This window comes from Cyprinodon tularosa, unplaced genomic scaffold (assembly GCF_016077235.1).
Source record: "Cyprinodon tularosa strain WSP-4 unplaced genomic scaffold, ASM1607723v1 ctg92, whole genome shotgun sequence".
NCBI lineage: Eukaryota > Metazoa > Chordata > Actinopteri > Cyprinodontiformes > Cyprinodontidae > Cyprinodon > Cyprinodon tularosa.
In genome coordinates, this window is record NW_024039696.1 from 1 (window position 1) to 17325 (window position 17325).

Below are 17325 nucleotides of genomic sequence, written 5' to 3' on the forward strand. Positions count from 1 at the left end.
TCAGGCGGGCTGAGCCCGCCAATGGTGATTACATCACTGCAATGGCTATTAGAAGGCGGGCGAAGCCCGCCAATGGTGATTTCATGGCTGCAATGGCTCTTAGCAGGCGGGTGGAGCCCGCCAATGGTGATTACATCACTGCAATGGCTCTTAGCAGGCAGGTGGAGCCCGCCAATGGAGATTTCATCACTGCAATGGCTCTTAGAAGGCAGGCGAAGCATGCCAATGGTGATTTCATCGCTACAATGACTCTTATCAGGCGGGTGGAGCCCGCCAATGGTGATTTCATCATTGCAATGGCTCTTACAAGGCGGGCGAAGCCCGCCATTGGTGATTTTTTTCATCGCTACAAGGGCTCCTAGCAGGCGGGCAAAGCCCGCCAACTGAGCTTCACCAACTGCAGTTCAATATGGACAACCCATATTACCCTTGCGCATCATACTCTGTGCACGTCTATTTCCCAGATTTCAGGCAAAGTGGCACACAGCTCTCTTTGCCCATGATGACCTCGCCCTCTTTTCTTCCCTCAGCAGCCCTCAAAGGCGTAAGCAGTTGGTCTGGGGAGCCCCACCATCACTTGCCAGGGCCGTATTGGCCCGGTTTCCCAGACGGGCAGTAGGTGGCCCCCCTCAAAATTTCTTTAGAAATTTTCTAGTTACATACATTCTACAGCAGTTGTTAAGACAGCAGTTATGGTAAGAGATCTAATTTCTATTCCCTTTCACTAATCTAACCTCGTGCTCTGATCTTGATGGCATAGAGGGCCTGATGTTGTGATCTTACTCTGATGAGGGAGTGCAGAAGAAGCGTGAAAGCGATGCAGACAGGAAGTATGTGGAAGGAATAATTATCATAGAGATGATTGGCTGAGGTATGAAACTGCATGGGCTCGGCCCTTGATTGCAGCCCACTCTGTTACATAAGCCTCTTTCCAAGTACTCGCTTCCCCGGGATACTATGATGGGGTCAGCTGGAAGAAGCTGTTTCTGGGCCTATTGATTGGACATTCAGTCTCCTCTGATACTTTTCACCATGTATTAAAGAATTTGCCTGATTTAGACAGAATTATAAATCTTTGCTAAAACCCATGTTTATGAATAAACACTTGCCAGTTTTCCTGAAAAAAACCTTTCCTTATTTTTTTAGTCCTCTGCCTTCTGCTTTTATTTATTGGCTGCATGACTTGGTTACCCAGGTTGCAGTAATGGGTAATAATCTGAAAAGACTAAGAATTAATTGGTCACATAGTTAGAGGGGAAAGAAAGAGGTTGGCGCTTTAAAGAAAAACAAGATGGGTGGAGATTATTTATTAAAGAAGGAAAGAAATAAGAAAATGATCTAATTTTCATCCAGACTATCTCATGCTTTCCAACTAATCATATAAACAAAGAGTAATAAAATTCACAAGTCAATATTTCTATCTATTTTACTATAAAGGTCCACAAGCCACATATTTAACAGTTTTTAAAAAAATTAATAATCAGGGATTTTCCTGCTTAAGGAGGCAAATTGTCAGAGTAAATCTGTTAATTTCTGTTATGTTTTGATTTGGATCAGATTCAGAAATATTGAGATTATGCATAACCATAGAAAAAATTCGTTACTTACAACCAGGGGCAACTGATTAACAGATTTACACCAAAATAGAATGAAATCTTAAATACAGTCCTATATCCAAGAGAGGTTTAAAAGAAGATGTCATGAGAAGGAGCAGGTTTAAATCATACCATCCCTTTATCATAACGAGAAGTGTTATTAGTTTGTCAAACCAGCTAGGTGAACACAACCACTAATAAGGACCAAGGCAATATTATTTGCTTCATCTAGACATGGCTCAAGGATGATATTCCCCACTGAAGGATCCCTCTGCTTGGCTTCCTGTTCATACAAGCAGAGTAGTGGCAAATATAAAGAAGGCCAAGGTTTGCTTATGAAGCACCCTCTCCACTTTGAAAAAAATGCACTGTTTTTTTTTTCTGTTTTTCCTTTCCTGTTCTACTTACATTGCAGTGTCCATATAATCTGTAAAACTCCCTGCATAATTATAATAAAGCAATTTATATGCACAAATCAAACGGAACACTATGGCCATAGCCGTACTGCTCCACTTGTGAAAGTAAAATCTGTTGGGATCTTTTTGGCATCAAGACAATTATTCTTATTGCCTCATTGCCAGACAGTACACTGTATAAATAAAATTAAATAAAAAAAAAAAGACATGCACAACACTACCGTTCCATGCACATGTTTAATAGGGGAGGCCCATGCGAGAGCATGCATGAGTCCATTTCTCCTTGTGCACGCTCTGTTTAAAAATTGCTGTTGTCATAGCTGATACAAGCTTATCGTGTTTGAACGTCCCCCGTAAACCCTAAATCCCTTAATCACTATAGAGCGCAGGGACTATATAGCGGACTTTATAGTGAACTCTGTTAACTTCCCGTTCAGACAGATGATCACTGCTTTTTGCTCCCCGTTGGTCACGTAATTCCTCCTCCACTGCACGGTGCCTGCGCCATCTCTGTTATTAGTCGTTGTTGTCTGGTAGCGACAGCCTATGGCGACAGCAGGGCCGCTGTGACAGCAAATCCCATAATTCTTTGCGAGGAGAGCTCTCCGCGCAAAGCTTTCCTGGATATATCTGCCTCTTCTGAGGCCTTTCTTTTCTTCTCATACACTTTGTAGACACTTTTTTTCTCATGGCCCTCGACCATTTTCAAAGAACCTTGGTGAAAACAGTGAGCTTTAATGACTGTCTGAAACCATAGCTCACCACAAAAAAAGATAGCCAGCAAGGCGAGCACATAGGATGGCCTTAAGTAAAGATATTACCAGAATGATTGACAATTAGGAGTACCACTTATTTAGGTGATCCACCCGGAAATAAAAGATCATCCTCTATACCTATCAGTGTCATCCCTGCAGCTCAGTTAATAAACTTTTAGAAGCAAATCTGTTTCCTTATCAGAGTGTATGAATAATATTTTAGCAGCCACTTTCGGTTCCACTATTAGCTGCTGCCAGCACTGGAAGAGTGTTGGGATCCATGGTTTGCCCTCCAGAGGGCGGTGTGGATCCCATTCTGTAGCTTCTGTTTCTGTTTGTATCCCTTCCTGTGAGCTTCTTTTCCTGTGGGGATCCAGAGGTTGCCCACCAGAGGGCGATGTGGATCCTTCTCCTGGGAGCTGGTTCTCAGCGCACAGCTGTTTCCCATCAGCTCTGCTCATTAACCTCTCCCCATATAAGCTGTGTGACAGCTTCACTCTGGGCCGGATCGTAGCATGTGTTACCCACAGCCATGTTCAGCCATAGCTTTCAAGCCATGGGTTCCCAAGCCTTGTGTTTCCTAGCCATGTGTTCCCAAGCCATGTAGCATGTCTTGCCATGTTAGCCATGTTTTGCCACGCCTTGCCATGTCCGTTACCTGTGCTACTCTGCCTGTCTGAACCAGCGAACCCGTGAGTTTTCAGTTTAGTTTTTGATCCCTGAGTTTAACCTGTTTTCTGTCCTCTCTGCCTTCCAGGGCAGATTACCAGTGTTCATAAATAAATATTGGACTTTATCCTGCCTCTGAGTCTGAGAGTTCTGCATCCTTGGGCTAGCAAACCAACCACGCATCATGACAAAGAGATGCATCAGCTTATCTCTAGAAAAACCATCTCAATGCATTTGTTTCCATAATAGCTGATTTTGTTCCTGACTCACTTTCTTTCTAGATCCTCTACCAGACCTGATTTTATTTATATAAATGCAAGAATTAATATCTCTAAATTAAGATCACCCCATGACATTCCACACGGCAGTCTGGTTTGTCTCTGCTTTGAATGACCCTTTTCACAGGAAAAAACATGAAAGAATGCTCAAAGGATGCTAAGAACTCAGTTTCAGGGTATCATATTATTTACGAATGTAAAACAATAAGTCAATGGTGTGCTGTCATATCCAATGAGGTTGTTATTATTGTTTTATTTTGTGGTTTTCAATGAATACAATTTCAGCAAACCTGTAAGTCACACTGAAGTTTAATGTTTCTTAAATCATAACCTTGCTAACATGAGCGTGCAAACGTTATATGTAGTGTAAATATGACCTACACTATATGAAAAGTGGGATTTTACCGTTGTGTTAATTACCGGGTTTTGGTTCCTTCTGTGATGAGCGAATTTGACATGGCGGTGAAAAAATGCTAGTAATTGCTGCATTGATCGCCACAAATGGCACAGATGGTACTGGAAGGTTTCAGTGTGGAAAATGTACATGCAATTACTGCAGCACAATGGGACCCAATCACCGTGCTTGTGCCTGACTGGTTGCATGCTGGTTTGTTTTTCATCCCTTTTTTTCAATATTTCGTCTGATTAAATTACTGCTGGGTGGCGCTCATCTGAGGAAATGAAGCTGTGATTGTGTCTGTATCTGATAAACACATACAGACTTTGGATGCTGCTGTAAATTTTTGGTCGTGGCTCTTAGAGCTTGAAAGGGAACAATTCAAGAAACAAGTGATGACGCCTAATGTTTTATGATTTCTGAACCTAAGGCTGCAGTCAGAGGAGTTTCTCTGTCTCATGTGGGTTTTAACTGTCATGATAGTTCAGTTTTGTCCATAAATCTGATTTCCTGTCAGCTAATCAGATAAAAGCTCTCTGGTCTGGTCTTTAGGGATCAACCAATCAAACTCTACCTGGTTACTGCCATGGAAATTGCTTGGCTTTTAAACACATTGTTTCCTCTTCATTGTCAGTGGAGAGTTTAATATTAAAGAAAAATGAGAAAATCATCCACTAAGTATTAGGTGTTTGCCTTTGATTTATTGTGTATTTTCTCTGTTCCATGGCACAAATATGTACTAAAATTTGGGCATTGAAGAAGTGTGACCGTTGCATTATTACTAATTTTTTAAATGGGTTAATGTTGCCTACTTTATTTATTTTATAACAGATTTTCTTTTAATAATCTTTAATTCACAGTGCATATATTTACATGCTAATAAAGCTGGTATGTACAAAGATACACAGAAATTGTAAACCAAGGTTTGGCATGGAGTTGCACCGAATCACACTGGGGTACCTTATAGCACAAAATTTAAACACCCTTAATTTCAAATGTCTCAACATATAAAAGTGCCCTTGTGACACGGAGCTGAAATAATGTCCTGAAAGATTGTGCAACATGCAGCCGACAAAAGTAGGACTGCACTGTGTGTCAGCAGGGGCACCCTTTACAAAGATCTGCTCGTCAAATAGTTAAAGGACATGTTTTCTTGTCCAGAGTCCTCCCACTCGCAGCTGCTCCCCAATAATCCGCATGTGTCTCATGTCTTATGTTCATTTTTTGCATTTCTGCCTGCACACATTTTTGCTTTCTGACTAGACTTTACCTATGTTTCTTCCTTTGCTGTATGTGTTTGGTTGAGCTGTTTCACTGCTCTTACCCACAGCTCAGTGCCTGTCTGGTTCTCTTTTCTTTTCCTGTTAAGAGATCTCCACCAAGAGAAGTAGCCTGTTTGCTTGTGCTAGAGATCGCAGTGTCCTGCCAATCTCTATTTCTTTCGGCCAAATTCAAATATTTCTATTCTCGCCACATTGAAATTATCCAGTATCTGACATGGTGAAATGGTAGCAGCTCTGCTATGCTGATCTACCGAAGACACATTTTTCTACGTCTGATTGGTTGATGGTCAGAATAATAAGAGAGCTTCTGTTTAGTAACTTCAGTTTTCAGAAGTATTTTTTTCATTACTTTTGTGAATAAGCCCTAAAAAGAAAGGTCCTTATTTTGTATTTAAAACCATTTTTTTCCACGGAGTTTTCTGCAGGATGATATTTGTGGTTGATGTCGGCCTTTTTTCTTCTATTTCTTGTATTGGTATTGGCCGATATGTTGTACATTGTTAATAATATGTTGTTAAATGTCATTTTTCTGTTGTTTGAATTGCAACATGTAACATTTTTTGTCATTTTGTCATCTTTAGAATTTCAATAGAGGAAGACTGGGCGAAAGAATAAATCTCCAGTAATATTGGGTTTTGGTTTTACTGATGTCAAAATAATCTGTATCCGCATTAGCCTTAAACATTTATTTTTAGATCTATCACTATAAACACTTTTATGCTAAATTCATTCTTATAATTCAATCAAAAATAACTTTATACATCAACTTAAGTATGGTTAGATTTAAGCAGACCATCCGGGCTCATTTGCAATAGTTTTATCCATTGCCCCAATCCACTAAAGTGTTTTCCAGTGCCTTTTCATGAAATAATGAAGCAATGTAAGAAGTCGAGCTCATATTTCAAATATTGGTTTAATCAAAATTTCCATTTTTAATCAATTTTTATATCCCCTGTTGAGCACCGTGGTGGTAGCATCATGCTACACCAACGCTACCAATTCGTAGAGCCTACAAAATTGTTCAGATTGCATATAAATTGTTCTTTTGCATCTGGAATGTTAATGTATTACACATGTGCTGCATTGTTTCTTTCTACACTGAAGAAAAATATAAACTCAACACATTTTGTATTGCTTATATTTTTATTGAAATGAACTCAAAGACCTAAAACTTTTTCCACATGCACTACATAACCATTTCTATCAAATATTGTTCACAACCCAGTCTAAATCTGTGATAGTGAGCACTTCTGTTTTGGTGAAATAATCCATCCCACCTCACAGGTGTACCATATCAAGATTCTGATTAGACACCATGATTAGTGCACAGGTGTGCCTTAAATTGCTCATAATATAAGGCCACTCTGAGAGGTGCAGTTTTGTTTTATTGGGGAGAACGATTTGTTTAGAAAGTAAAGCTTTTTACGGCATTGGGTCTCGCCTGTTTAGTATCATTAGGAATCTGTCAGCTTAGAACAAGAGCTTTAAACGTTCTTGTTTGACCTCTTGTTTGAGCAGATTGTTTTGAAATTAAAGTTGCAGCATCAGAAATTTGATGATAGAGGAGCTCTATAATTGAAAATGTTTGTTTGCATGTGTTAGAAGTCTCATGCTGAAGTTTTATACAGATCCAAATGCAGAGAGGCAGAGACAACAAGTAATCGTATAGTTATTTAATGAAAAAAAAAAAAAATGGACAGAATAAGAGGAAATAAAGGCAGTCAAAGACGAACAAAGGCTGGATTCCACAGAGATGCAGGAGCAGGGAAAATACCGGTTTGACAACAGAAATTGAGGAGAGCAAGAGAAAAGTTTAAATACTGGGAATGTGAAGCTGAAACAATAAGCTGGGGCAGATTGGCTCACTGTTAGCAGGTGTGAGAGGAAATGGCAGCAGGGGGTAAAAGGAGAGTAAACAGGGAAAATCAATCTATCATTAACAAAGAACAAACTAGAGACGGTGAATACATAAACTAGCTTAAGTATAAAAAAAACTAAATAATCAAATAAGGAAACACCTGATGGCAATAATCACAACTAGAATCAAATCCCCAAAATAACCCAAACAAACTAGATCCTGAGGAGAGGAACTCAAAAGAGACTTGAAATGAATCATTTTTAAATATTCAACACAATTTATAACTCGTATACGGAGATACAACGTTTTTATTTGATAGGAAGTTTTTTATTTTCCTACATAGCTAATTTGTTTTTCATTGATAAAGACTATTTTTTACGTAAAAACAACTACCAAAAACAATATATGTGCATCATAAAACCATGTTCACTTTCTGAGGGTTGCATTCTCTCTGTGTAGTGGCAGCATCATGCTCCTTTCCCTTTTGTAGCACCTGTTACAATTTTCAAAAATGAAAAAAATTTAAACATATCTCAAGGGGAAAGTTCAGCTTTTTGCACTATAACAAATCTTGCAACAAATACAACTTCATATGTTTCATCCCATGTGCAGCAAATAAATCTTTAAAAGTAAAACTAAGAGTTAATTTTCTTGTGCATAGTAGTAATGTACCGCAGTCAGCATATTAATTTACTTAATGATGGGGGCAGCACCATGCATTGGAAATGTTCTTTTCTTTTGAAGCAACATCTTGCAATCATTAAAATGATCCTGATCCTCAAATATGTAATAGTAACTACAACCCTAGGAGAGGAAGGGCACATATTAACTGAAATTAAAAAAATTTTTGAATGCCAATTACATAGTAAATAAAGGTTTTCCTGGATGCAGCTGAGATGCAAACCCTTCCTTGTCTCTAGTGAGGCACAACGAGGAAGGCGAGGTGACAGAGGGAGAGAGAAATCTCAGCTAACAGTCTCCAAGATGGAATAAGAGCTTGGTGTGAATTAAAACTCCCACAGCTGAATTAAACTGGAGTCAAAAGTCACACCTCCATCAGATAAAGTGTCCGTGTCGTTTAGCTTTGCTGAGTTGAAATGCATCATATTTGATGAAGCAAAGCCTTTTCAACCTCACACACTTATGTGCAATTTATGAGGCTCAGCTCATTTTAAATTACTTCCAATTATCAGCTATGGTGTTGCTTCATTAAATTGAATTTAAGATGTTAGAACAGATAAAATAGAAGTGTAAGCCTAAAATCCAACTGTATCATTGTTTTTTTTCTGCAATACATCAATATCAGAAAGACAACCAGAAAAAATGCTCATTAAGGGATTTTTTACAAGTTGGGTCGAAAAATGGTAAAGACAGAATTTGAACTGAAAGAAAGTCTATCCATTTTTTTTATATGCACATTGATTGTAAATAAAAAGTATTTTTTCTGACAGTTCTTTTTTTCCCTGAGATCACTACTCCTCGAGTTTCCCTAATGCAGCAGTTTTTCTCTTTGTCTGAGGGGAAGTATTATTGAAAAAAAATCTGCATTAGAGGTTTTTGGTTTATTTTGTTGAGGGGGCAAGGGGGTCATGCTGAGGCGGTAATTAATTTCTGCTGTGTTTTGACTCATGTCTCCAGACGGCCCTGTGATCTGGAGGATGCTGACCTACCCCCCGACTCGGAGAGCTCTAGTGGTGGGATGCGGCCTTCAGATGTTCCAGCAGCTCTCGGGAATCAACACAGTGATGTAAGTATGAATACAAGTCATGGGGGAAATTTGCATAAATTTTGCACTGGTTTGAAAAATAGAATAAGTGAACTCTAACTTAAGTTACTTTATAAGATTGACTGGTGATATAATAAACCAACTTCTATGAATTTGAAAAATAATAATCGGGAGCACAAGTTTGAATTTATTGTGACATTTTCTGACAAATTCAAGTACCTATTTTACAGTATCTGTACTCAATTATTCGACAACTATAGGTGCAAAGATATGTAATTCTTTTAAACATAAAATGAGCAGCTGTTCAATCTCGCCTTTTGTGTCAAAATATGTCACAGGCCTCTTTTCTTCATCAAGCTTCCACGTTAGATGCATAAATTTTAGCTTGCAGAGTCTGAAATCTGTTTCCTTGTTCAGTGAAGGACTGTTCAGAAAGCTGCTGTTATAATTCATCTCCACCCAAGTTAATTTGAATCCTTTTGGAGCCAGATGAACATCACTTTCCCTCTGGTTTCCCTGACTCATCAGCCACCCACATGAATGTACCAAGTTTTTTGCATCAAGGCAATTGTTTGCATTTAATGCATATTTTAAAATAACAAATAGACTACAAGTTGTAAAATTTGACGATGTCAGGACAAACTCTGTTGGGTCGGGGGGAATTTTTGTATAGTAGTCCCAGTATGCAGTGCACATACGAAGAAAGTCCTGATACGCTAATGGGTAAAAATAGATAGCAATGGTACGGTGTACCGCTTTATGTTGGCCCATTTAAAGCACTGCAGATAAGGCAGTAATGGAATACAAATGAGTACTATATTCTGAAAGGAATTTAAAAGTGCTTTGCATATATTCTTATTATTCCACATGTGATTAAAAACATTTTAAGATAGATGATGAAATATACCAAGTAAATGAGATTAATAAAAAACTACATACAGAAATACAGTTTGATTTTATGTGAATGCAGCCAAAGTAGCCCCTGGGACTATGCATACAAGTAATTTTGCTCTAATGGTTAAAAAGCATTGCTTAAACAAAAAATGCTGTATTTATTGTAGTGATCAGCATACTTGGAACTGAAATTGTCATGGTTTTGGTTCTGTTTAGGTTTCCTTTTTGGGTTAATTGTTTTTTGTTTTTGTTTTTTGGTTGTATTGCAGTTTTGATGTATTTCTTGTTTACCATCTTTTGCACTCTTGTGTCAGTCTCCTCTCCCCAGCTCTCTTCTAGATTCTTCTGTCCACACCTGTTCTTAGTCTGCTCATTAGTCCATTGTTTCTGTCTCCTATATATATATATATAGATAGATATATATATATATAGATATATATATATATAGATATATATATATATATATATATAGATATATATATATATATATATATATATACGCCTCCTCTTCAGTTACTTTTTGCTAGTTCCTCTTTATTTTTTTAGGTCTTTTTGTGTTTCCCCTGACGTTCTGTATTTTGTTATCTTTGGATTTTTTGCCTCAGTTGGCACGTTTTGGATCAATAAATCTGCAATTCTCCAAATACCTCCCACAGCATCATATATAATTTTACAGAAATTGTAACAGTTTAACATTTTCTATTTAATTTTGTATCATACTGACAGTAGAAAAACATTTTCTAACATAATCACATCAGAATTTAAGCCATAGGCTTAATCCATGTTAATGGTTGGTGATGTTTCAACTAAACTTCCTCCTGATTATTATTGTCATTTCTTATCGTCCGAGTGGCAGATATGTAGCCTGACGTAGTCCGACTCAATTCTAGTCAGAATATGAGTCTGATACTGCTCAATAGAGCTGTGATTATGGGGCGTGTTTCGAACGAACCAGGAAAAAAAATGCCTCTGCACTCAATTGGATAGATCTACAACCAATAAGAGCAACGGAGTGCGTGACGTATGTTAAGCGAGGCATAGTTGTTGTCCACAAAAATCAAAGCGTGCAGTTTCGCGTTTCTCTGTTCCTCTTTTAAAATTAATTTGCTGTCGATATCTTCTAGAACAGACCTAATAGCAGAATCTACTCACCCAAACTCTCCAGCGGCAGCCATTGTTGTTGTCGCCCATGCGCGCTTTGGTCACGTGGTTGATTACGTTACTGTTGATCATCTGTCCATCATCGTATAAAGTCCGCCCTGACAATTTGATTGGATCGCCTGACAGTGGGCTTTAATACTCGCGCTACTATGGAGCAGAGCCAGACCGAACTTCCCCGAACTCAAACCTTGTGGGCGGGACTAAGTTCTGACTGGCACCCAGGCTAGCAGATATGGGTCAGATGGCTAAAACTATTACACCACGGCGTGTTCAATACAACGATGCCAAATATACATGAGATGAAGCAGGTTAACCTTAATCTTTTGGAAACCCCTGGCCTGTAGGATACTGAAAAGGCCATCTCTGTTAAATCAAGTTACCAAAAATCTCGACTAATTATGCTAATCATCTAACCAAATATCACTCAATATATATTTGAACCTTTATCTGGATATTAGGTTAATTAAAATTTTGCCATTCAGTTGTTCTTCATTACTCTCTTAACTCTTCTATTGTAAAAAAAAGGTCCACCTGGAAAAAGAACAAACTAAATAACCCAAAGCAAAGCTCTAAATAAATTAGCCTCCAGGAATGATTGCATGTAAACTTCTACACGCTGGAACAATAGAGCCCCTCCACAGCAATTTCACTTCCAAATAAAAGAAACAGAGGGTTTATTGTCTTTTTTGGTCCTGGGATTAATCAATGAAAAGCTAAATATGTGTCATCTATCCCTATTCAACACAAGAGATCAAGAAAAAAAAGGTGTGTGCTACAGCAACCCAGTATTAAATCACAAAACATTCCTTTCATCCTTCAAAGCTCGTCACTCACATGGGAGCAATAGCCTCGGTGCATTACTGCCCACTTCGCCACAAATGGACAGAACCCCCCCCCCCCCTTGCCTCTTTTATTCCTCTTTATCGCTACATCTGAGGAGATTGTGTCATCTGTCTGTGTCTCACCCTCCCCACCCCGACAAACTATATTACAAGGCTTTGTAAACAATCGGTGGATGTGCGCTGTTGCTAGGCGACCGGCGGATGGTGAGTGCGCTGAGCATGGATGGGGTGTGTCTGCATGCATGTGCTGGAAATGTGACACCATGCATTATGATGTGTGACATGCAAGATTAGCTGTGTACATTGGACATTGGACAATGTGTGTGAGACCTGGGCTTGACAGGTGAGGAAAGATCTTCAGAGGCTTGGGGCATGCAGAAATTTTGCTTTTATCAGCCCAGGTGGAGCTCAGGATCTGTTACTCCCCCATGTCTCTTAGGGAATGTCTTTCCATTGATTGTCTGTCTCTCAAGGCATGTATTTATCTTCATCTCTTGCTGTCAACTCCCTGAAAAGCAGCCAGAACAAACTGAATCTGACTCTGTCCCTGTCCATCGATCTGTCTCTCATACTTATGCACCTGCCAGTCTCCTGTAGATGGCTTCTAAAGGTCTACCTGCAGGATTAGCTGCATCAAAGCTGACCTGTTTTCTCTAAGCAAAATGACACCTCAGACCAGAATGCTGCAGAGATTAGATAGTATTTTTCTGCACATTAAGATGCAATTTTATAGATTCATTTTTAGATTAGTTCCATAGCTTACTATATTTATTAAAACTTGCTTCAGGAGTACCCTTCACAAGATAGATCATGTTACAAAAAATGGGCCACTGAGAGTGCAGCAAATTTTGCTCCATATTGTGACTAAAGCTCACTCACAATATGGATCATTATCAAATTTTAATGAATTGTTCCTGGGCATGATTCACAAGGTGCACCTTTGGTAGCAATTTCCTTAAACTCCTTTCATAAGTTTATAAATAAGACACAGCATGTGTCTGCAGCCTCTGGTGTTTGTTCTGCTCTCACATTCTTGATTCCCTCTGCTTTCTTATTTTAATCAGCAGATCAAGACTTGGCTCACATTTCCTGTGTTTCTGTCTTCAGTTTAACACTTATGGACTTTTAGAGTTCGATGCTGAAGCTGTCAATAATCAGTGCTGCCACTCTCTGGTTTAGGGAGAAACTGCTTGTTCCGCCAAATAATCTTAAAGAATCCTTTAAAAAAATCCTGCCTCCGGATTATGATGTGGATCATCACCAAAATTTGATGGGTTGTTTCGTGGACAGAGGATTTAAGTAAAAATTTCATATAAATCTGTTCAGAACTTTTCAAATTATGTACACAGACGGACAAACAAAAAAAAAAAAAAAAACATAAACTAGTTTACCTCCTTGGTTAAGATAAAAATAGGAAAAATGTTTGATTATTCATTTCTTTTAAAAAAAAGTCATATTTCAGTCTGATCTACTTCCTTAAAACAAATTGTCCACTTTTTAGCTGAAGTAACTTCATTAAGGTTCTACTTCTAGGAATGTAATAGTGTTTGACACAGTCTGAGAAACATTTGCCCTCACTTCACTGTCAGAAACAGTTTTTCTAGAAGTTTCCTTCATTTTCACCCCCACACTAACTCAGAGAGCTGGGTTTCGACTCTGCCCAGAACCTTCCATCTCTTAATTCTTATTTAATCCCTGGTGCATTTACAGGTCATTGCCATGAGGCAGGGCCCAGTTTTGCTGCAGCTTAAATTCTTTTCAGTCTTAGATCTCCCTCTAACATTTTCTAATAAACTGTTTATTTTATGGTTGATTTTGAAAAGGCTCCTGCAGCTTGGCCTACCTAATCCAGGATATGTTTACTTCCATCCAGGGCAGGTGTAATAAGGTTTTAATCCTTGATTGTTGTAGTTTTAGTTACCATAAACACATCAACTTTTGAAACATCCAAAGATTGTATTTTTAGGATCATGTGTCCAAAGACAATTTTCCAGATCTTCCTGTCTCTGCATATGTTCTCCTTGGCAGTGTTAGGTCTGACCTTCATGTCATTTCTTTTGGTCAAAGTAACATTTAGCCAGAGGCAGTAGGCAACACAAGAAGAAAAATGCCGCAAAAGCAGAGCTGACTGCACGGTACAGAGAGGCATGAATAAATGTAATCCTGTATTAATTATGAATTATGGATTTCATAACAATTTGAATGAACCAATGTGTTTTGCTTTTCTTAAATAATGTACATAAAAAAATTATAATAGTCTTGTTCTGATTAACTGTTCTTTTTCCCAAACTGAAACAGATTGATGTGTCCATCTAAGGGTTGAACATTGTGATGAAAGTTGGTGAGGGCACTAAGCGTGGTGGCTGATGGACATACAGTTCCGCAGCCCGAACACTATCTTTAGTTTTTTATATTTTTTAAAAATTAGCCCAAAAATATATTTATTGAATGCTTTTCTTTAGTAGTCCATGCAAGAGAACGAAAATACAGTGATGTTTGTATTTATAGACAGTTAGACATATACCTATTAGTGCAATATTTATTAAAGGTTGAAAAACATTAATATATAAAAAAAAATTACTAACAGCCGATACCGATGCCAACAGCATTAAATCATGCCAATTCTTTTTACCCATTAATTCACATTCCGCGTGAAAAAATGGATGAATGAATGGGTGGATGGACGAACGGACGGACGAATGGATGGATGGCTGTTGCAGTTTTTTTTTTGAGAAAAGTCTGTATATCAAACAAACTGATTATTTTGATAGCATCTCTTTTTTTTAACAATCCCATCTCCTAACTTTCACTTAAACATTTATCGAGGTAGCTGGTGTTTAAAATTCACTGAATGCTACTGTCTCTCTAACCACATAGCTACTATGTGCACAGTGAATAGTGACCGTAGATAATATTATGTCTCAAAGTGAAAAATCCAATGACGTTCCAACAATTGGTCGGTCAGGTCAGAAATAAGCTGATTTCCTAAAATGTATTTACATGATCCAGTAAAGGTGTTTTAAGCCACAATCAAAGAAAAAAAATACTAACAATAGTAAAAAAAAAAAATGTAGTGGTTACACTGTCAAAACAGGGGAAGCATAATATCCTGCAAAAGGATGTTCCTGCACAAATCTATCAGTAACTGTAGCTGAGTTTTACTCCTAAATGCTAGGTGGACTACTTTTATATTGTTATCCTGTAGACTCCCCACAGGGATTTAGATTACAGCTTTCTACCATTGCTTTTTAAAATTTATTTCATTTTGAAATTTTTAATAAACTAATAAAACACGAAGAACAATTAGTGATTCTTTATCTCATCCCTATGACATGTAGCCTGGATAAGTAGCATAGACTTAGACTCAACTTTATTTATCCCTTGGGCTTACTCTTTCAGAGAAATTCTGTTTTTTGTGTGTTTTTTTTTAGGATCTCAGAACCCTGACCATCCAATTAGTGGTGCTTTTCTGAGCTACAGGGCTACTAGTGCATGAAAACGTCCTCTTTACCAACTTCGAGATACAGTTGTTAATTACTGGCTTATTAAATAAACACTAATAAAGAAATAGAAATAATTGAGACAAAAGATTTGAAGTTTTTCTTCTCATAGCTGCCATGTGTTCAGAGGTGATAGCTGCATTTAGACCTCCTTAGAAATCAGTGTTACTCCTCAAGAATTGCATATTTTAGATTTCACAAATTTTAATGCATCAATTAATTTAACCATCTATATTCCCAGACCTCTGCAGAATTTAAACAGGACATTGGTTCTTAAAGACTGGATTTGCAGATGGTTGCAATGTCTTTCTGTCTTATATGCCTCTTTTTTCGCTCTCAAATCAAAAGCTGTTCTCTGTAAGTTCTGAATCAGCCAGATATCATCAAAAGTGTTTTAGAGTCTCCTAGTATGTATGAACTCCATGTCTGAGGTGTTTCATTAGGCTAAAATCTTTTCTTACAGAGAGACTCAAGCTACTGAATTTGAAAAATGTTACTCAAAATGTGACTTTTATTTGGGGATTAAAGCTCAAGTATTAGCTCAATACAGTATGCATCTCATACTTTAGGCTTAAAGATATACATTTTAGACTTGACACCTAATTTATACATTAAGTCCGGGACTCCAAATGTAGGACTTGAGCCCTAACCTGCACTTAAACTGGGACTAAAGGCTGAACTTGTATCTGTATGTTTGCAGAACTTTGTATTATTTGCTTTATGTTAAGAAGATAAAAGTACTTTAAATTTCATGTTGCTTTAATGTGACAGAAATGAGGTGAGCACCATCTGGACTTAAGCAGTTTGACATGCTACATCAGCTTAAATGCGAAGTGAGAATGAGTCAAAAAGCGAGCAGACATAAGGGCCATCAACTTCAAGACATACCTGCATAATAAAATGAAGTCTGTGATGAAATAGCCCTAATGTCTTGATTTCCTGCCTCAGTAGACACATTCCTAATAAGTTGGTAGCCTCTGTTATTACCTTCATTTTTTCCCCCAGCTTAATGTTGTATTCATTTGCTAAATAACGGTCATATTTGAAAGAAGATAAAGCTTAGGATAATTTACGCTGAAAATTAGGCTATAGATTGACAGATCTTGTACCACCTGGCTTTGATGCACCCATGTGAAGTCGACAGGGAAGCCTTGTTAGTTGGTAAGATACAAACGAGGTCTGAAGTGGCAGTAAGACAGCTTCCCCGGCTGCTTTAGCTGATTAAACCATGAGCCTGGCATAGAGAAAGAATAGAAAAGGGCAGTGAACAAAGGTGGCAGACAGGAAAAATGAAATGCAAACGTCTCTAGAAAGGCATATGTTGTCTGTCACTGTGGTATTACAGAAGGGGATTGACTGAGTTAAGTTTTCTTTTCCTTTTTTTCTTATGAGTTCAATATACTCTAAAAAGGTGGCAATTGAAGTCTTTCAGTGAAGCGAGAAGTATAAATTTGCTTCAATTGAGTCTTCGGTCATGCATATGGAAAAAAAAAAGCAAAATGTCTGCTTCTAATGAAGTAGATCTGCAGGCAGTACGAAGAGTGGCTAATAGTGATGTAGAGGTTGTACAGTACAGATGGTGATGTAGTGAGTGATCATTTCGTAACCATTTTTATGGCACATTTCCTTCCACTTAACATTACTTATATATAAGTGCTATGAAAAAGTATTTCACTACCTTATAGATTTCTTGTTTTTTTTGTTTTTTTATCAAACATCCAGAAGTGAAACTGCCATGCATTGTGCTGCTGCTTGAGCTTCTTTCTAAAGGAGAGCAAGTCTCATTTTTTTCCATCTTTGCCTAATAGTCACTCTGGATGGTAATCAGAAAAGCAGCCCAGGACATCACTACCAGCACAGTGTGTGACTGACTGCCACTATGATTTCCCTTTTTCTGAAATGCTGGTAGCCTCATGCATGAAGGCGAGCACACCTTTCAAAATGTCACCTT

General features: G+C 38.0%; 1 protein-coding gene across 1 annotated transcript in view; it reads left to right on the forward strand.

Moving 5' to 3' along the window:
• Positions 1-143: 143 nt before the first annotated feature.
• The window catches only part of LOC119776233 (proton myo-inositol cotransporter-like), a 49170-nt gene continuing 31988 nt past the window's right edge, over positions 144-17325 (forward strand). Inside the window, exons 1-2 of the mRNA XM_038274526.1 lie at positions 144-330; positions 8890-8998. Of these exons, the coding sequence (XP_038130454.1) occupies positions 144-330; positions 8890-8998 (296 nt within the window). The remainder of the gene's footprint in view (positions 331-8889; positions 8999-17325) is intronic.